General features: G+C 35.9%; 1 protein-coding gene across 1 annotated transcript; it reads right to left on the bottom strand.

The window, feature by feature from the left end:
• Positions 1-1,199: 1,199 nt before the first annotated feature.
• Positions 1,200-3,368, bottom strand: LOC122059148 (transcription factor ORG2-like). The gene is made up of 3 exons (XM_042621835.1): positions 3,222-3,368; positions 2,646-3,002; positions 1,200-1,283 (listed from the first exon to the last, which is right to left on the bottom strand). Exons 1-3 carry the CDS (start codon positions 3,366-3,368, stop codon positions 1,200-1,202), a joined length of 588 nt encoding a protein of 195 aa, XP_042477769.1.
• Between the last annotated feature and the right edge of the window lie 635 nt (positions 3,369-4,003).

Raw genomic sequence — 4,003 nt, 5'->3', positions numbered from 1 at the left:
TTGCTGACGTAGATAGAGTATGGTCACTATCCAGCGAAAGAAGTTCCATAATTGATTTTGGACCCCACCATTTATCCTTCCAGAAATTTGCAAGCTGACCGTTCCCTATGATCCAGCGCTCCTTGTCATCCACAAAGGACCACATTTTCCTGAGACCTGCAAAAATAGTGGAGGTGTTGCAATTTTTGAAGGATCTTCCATCCTTCTTTAGGAATCGAGCTCTGAGAAAGGTTAACGCTGCTGTCTTCTCCGTTTTGATCCTCCAAATCAATTTGCACAGCATTGCTTTATTGGAATCTCGCAGTCTCCTAAGGCCCAGCCCTCCCTCATCCTTGGGCTTACACATAGAGTCCCACTTCACTGTGACAGCCTTAACCGTATCTACATCACCTGTCCAAATAAAATTTCGCATCCATTTCTCCATCATCGCCACAAGAGATGCAGGCCACCAATAAACAGAGAAACTATGAGTTGGCATCCCCGAAAGCACCGATTTCACTTACACTCTCTCTTCTCCTTAACATTCTCTCTCCTCCTTGACACTCTCTCTCCTCCCTGACCATATAGATCTCTTTAAATACAATTCACGAGACATTATTTCCCCTATACCATGGACTTGGTTTTGAAGATGCCCATACACGTGGGCAGCATGTAGATCCCCCTCCCCCACTACATGAATTTATGTATGGTTGAAGAAGCTAATGAATTTACAAAAGTTAAAAGATGAACACGCATGGTGAGAGAATAAAGAATATGGTATTGTTGTACAAGAAGTGAAAGATCCCATGAATCAATCATCTCATTTTTTTATGTATAGAGAATAAAGAATATGGTATTGTTGTACAAGGAGTGAAAGATCCCATGACCATATAGATCTCTTTATATGCAGATCACGAGACATTATTTCCCTTATACCATTGACTTGGTGTTGAAGATGCCCATACACGTGGGCAGCATGTAGATCCTCCTCCCCCACTACATGAATTTATGTATGGTTGAAGAAGCTAATGAATTTACAAAAGTTAAAAGATGAACACGCATGGTGAGAGAATAAAGAATATGGTATTGTTGTACAAGGAGTGAAAGATCCCATGAATCAATCATCTCATTTTTTATGTATAGTCCTCCGATTTCTTCAGTCAAAACCGCTGTATCGTTAGTTGTTAGGTCATCTCCTCCATCCTCGGTAGCCAAAATCATCAAAACAACTCTTCCCTGCTCTCACACATTGATAGCAGCTTCTGACTCAACAGCTCGAAATTCAGACTTTGATTTTCTTTCGCCTGTTCAATCAAAATCCCATTAGACATCAGTATTACATTCCATCTCAATGAGCTTTAATTGCAGATCAAAATGTTAAGTAGGGAGAGGGGAGAGTGAATGTAGATTACCAACTCAAAAACCATTTTGGTTTCTCTCCCTCTCCCTCTCCCTCTCTTAAAAGGTTGAAAAGAGTGTGACCGATTAATAAAGGATGTGGATCTCTAACGATCATTCAAGGGTTGGAAGGGTTTAGACACTCACCTCAACACCTGTCAACACCTAAGAATGCATGTCCAAGCCCTTGCAGCCCATTGGATGAGTCATTAGAGGGTTGTTGTTTCATTGGTGTTGGAGATAATCTTTTTCAGTTAATAAATGGGTTGTGGTAGGATTGGAGTACCTTGAATCAATTAAGAACTGGATAGTTTTAGGGTTGACACATTTGATAGTATTTGAAATTGATATAATACAAACTTGACTCATGACAACTTATCATGCTAATATCTCTATAACTTTAGATCAATCGGTAATGTTAGATCATATAAATTTATGTCATGAGTTGTTTTAGATATAAAAATTTCGAGAAAATTCTTAGTTTCAAGCCTATGTCTCAAAATACATAAATCACAAGGAGTTATACATTTCTTCATTGTCATATATATATATATATATATATATATATATACCCAAAAAAGTTGATTAAATAAACTATACTAATATTAAAAACAAATCGTGTCAAATGGGTCAAGCGTGTGTTGTGTTATGGGTCAATCGCCACCCCCACATGCCTGTCGTCTATGTGATTATTTATTTATTTATTTTGGATGATTTGATCATTCCTGTTTGAACAAGGAAAAATCTCTCATGACTGATAGAAAATGACTAGGATCAAGGTTAGGTTTGGGCATGAGCCAAAAAAATGGAATAGAACGTGCATTTTTTATTAGCAGAAGAACCTGATCAATAAGAAAGGAGTTTTGTCTCCTTTATTTGACCAAGACCTTAGAAGGTTCAAGTTCACCTAAAAGCAAATACCTCACAAAAGGATTGTAAGACAAGTTGAATCGAAAAGATGATGATTTGGATGACTATGATATTTAAATTAAACGGAGTCATATGCATAAGATTTGTCTTTTACTATCTTTGTTTGAAGGAATGGAAAACTTGATTTGTGATTCATCATTTGGTCTTTTTTTTTTTTCCTCTTTTGTCTTGGTTAAAGTTTTGTGGTGTCTCTTAGCTTCTTGCTAATTTGGTTTGTATCCATGCCTTCGAATTTTGTTTTCTTTATTCTTTTAATTAATTATTTTATTCATAATAAAAAGAATTGAAATTTGAGCTAAAATTAAGGAGCAATATAAAGGTTGTGAAAGAAAGTAAACCTGAAGATGTAGATTGTAAAACTGCACTTCCCCTGATGAGGCAGTAGATGAAACATTAAATAATTCAAGACCCTCTTCCTCCAAATCAAGCAATATATCTGATATTGGATTTCTCATGTTCTTAGATGCACATATCTGAATCATAACTTGTTTTTCATCAACTTGACTAACCGAAACACTTGGAATTGATTTTCTTACAACCCCTTTACTTTGATTATCAACTCCATTTCTATTTCCTTTCTTATAGACACAAGATAAGATTTCTTGTTTCCTTTGCTTCAGCTTCTCAACTTGATTCTGCAGCTCAGGAATGTATTTTAGAGCACGAGAAATCGTCGCTGGAATGCTTAATTGCCTCTGTGATGACCCAATTGAATATGAATCATTAGAAAGTTTGGAAACAAAAGCATAACATAAAGCAATTATATAAAGAAGTTGGTGAGCTGTGGTTTGCAAAAATCCCATGCTCACCGGGAGGTCTGAAGTTCGAACATCTTGGCTATTACCTACTTGGCTACTTCCATCCCTACCCTAAAATATATATATATATTTATATAAAGAAGTTGATTATGTTACCGTTTGATCAATTCCAGGAAGTGTTGCTCTAAGAGAAGCATAAATACTGTTTAATTTCTTCCGGCGATCGCGTTCGCTGGCGTTGTGGTTCAATTTCTTGATTGAGGCTTGATCATTGCTGATACCACTAGAAGGAATGGACTCCATTTGAGGTTGCAATGAAGGGAATTGGGAGAAAGATGATCCCAAACCTTCTGTTTCTCCAAAATTGTAATTCAAGAGAGGGTCTTTGCCTGTCCATGTATTTTGGTCCTGGCTTATCATTTGTTCTTCTGAAGCCCACCCATTTGAAGAATAAAGAGGAGGTGATAGAGCCAACATGATTGGATCTGTTGGAAGGGATGACAACTCAAGATAGGACTAGGAGGTTAGATGATGATCAGGAAGTCAGATGTGAATCAGCAATGGGATGCATGTTTATATAATATGGTTAACCTAGGTATATTGATTTATTGAATTAAGAAATGAAGGGAAAATATTAAAATGAGATTTTATTTTTATTTAGGGGAAGATCTATGTGTTATTGAATATATATGCATATAACCACCATTTTGGAATGTATATACACAAATCTGATATTGATGTTCATTTTGTTTGATAGTTGGTTAAGTCAAGGAAACTCTCTAAAGCCTCTATACTGGAATCTTTTTTCTTTTAAATTAATAAAATAAAAAGATATTTCATCGCCTAAACATTTATATGTGGTGTGAATTGAAGTAATATACTTACTATCAAAAAAAGAATTGAAGCAATATACTTTTGATTCCGACGATTCAAATATA

Source organism: Macadamia integrifolia, chromosome 13 (assembly GCF_013358625.1).
Source record: "Macadamia integrifolia cultivar HAES 741 chromosome 13, SCU_Mint_v3, whole genome shotgun sequence".
NCBI lineage: Eukaryota > Viridiplantae > Streptophyta > Magnoliopsida > Proteales > Proteaceae > Macadamia > Macadamia integrifolia.
The sequence above is the reverse complement of the archived record's forward strand: the minus strand, read 5'-3'. Positions and strand labels throughout refer to the sequence as shown.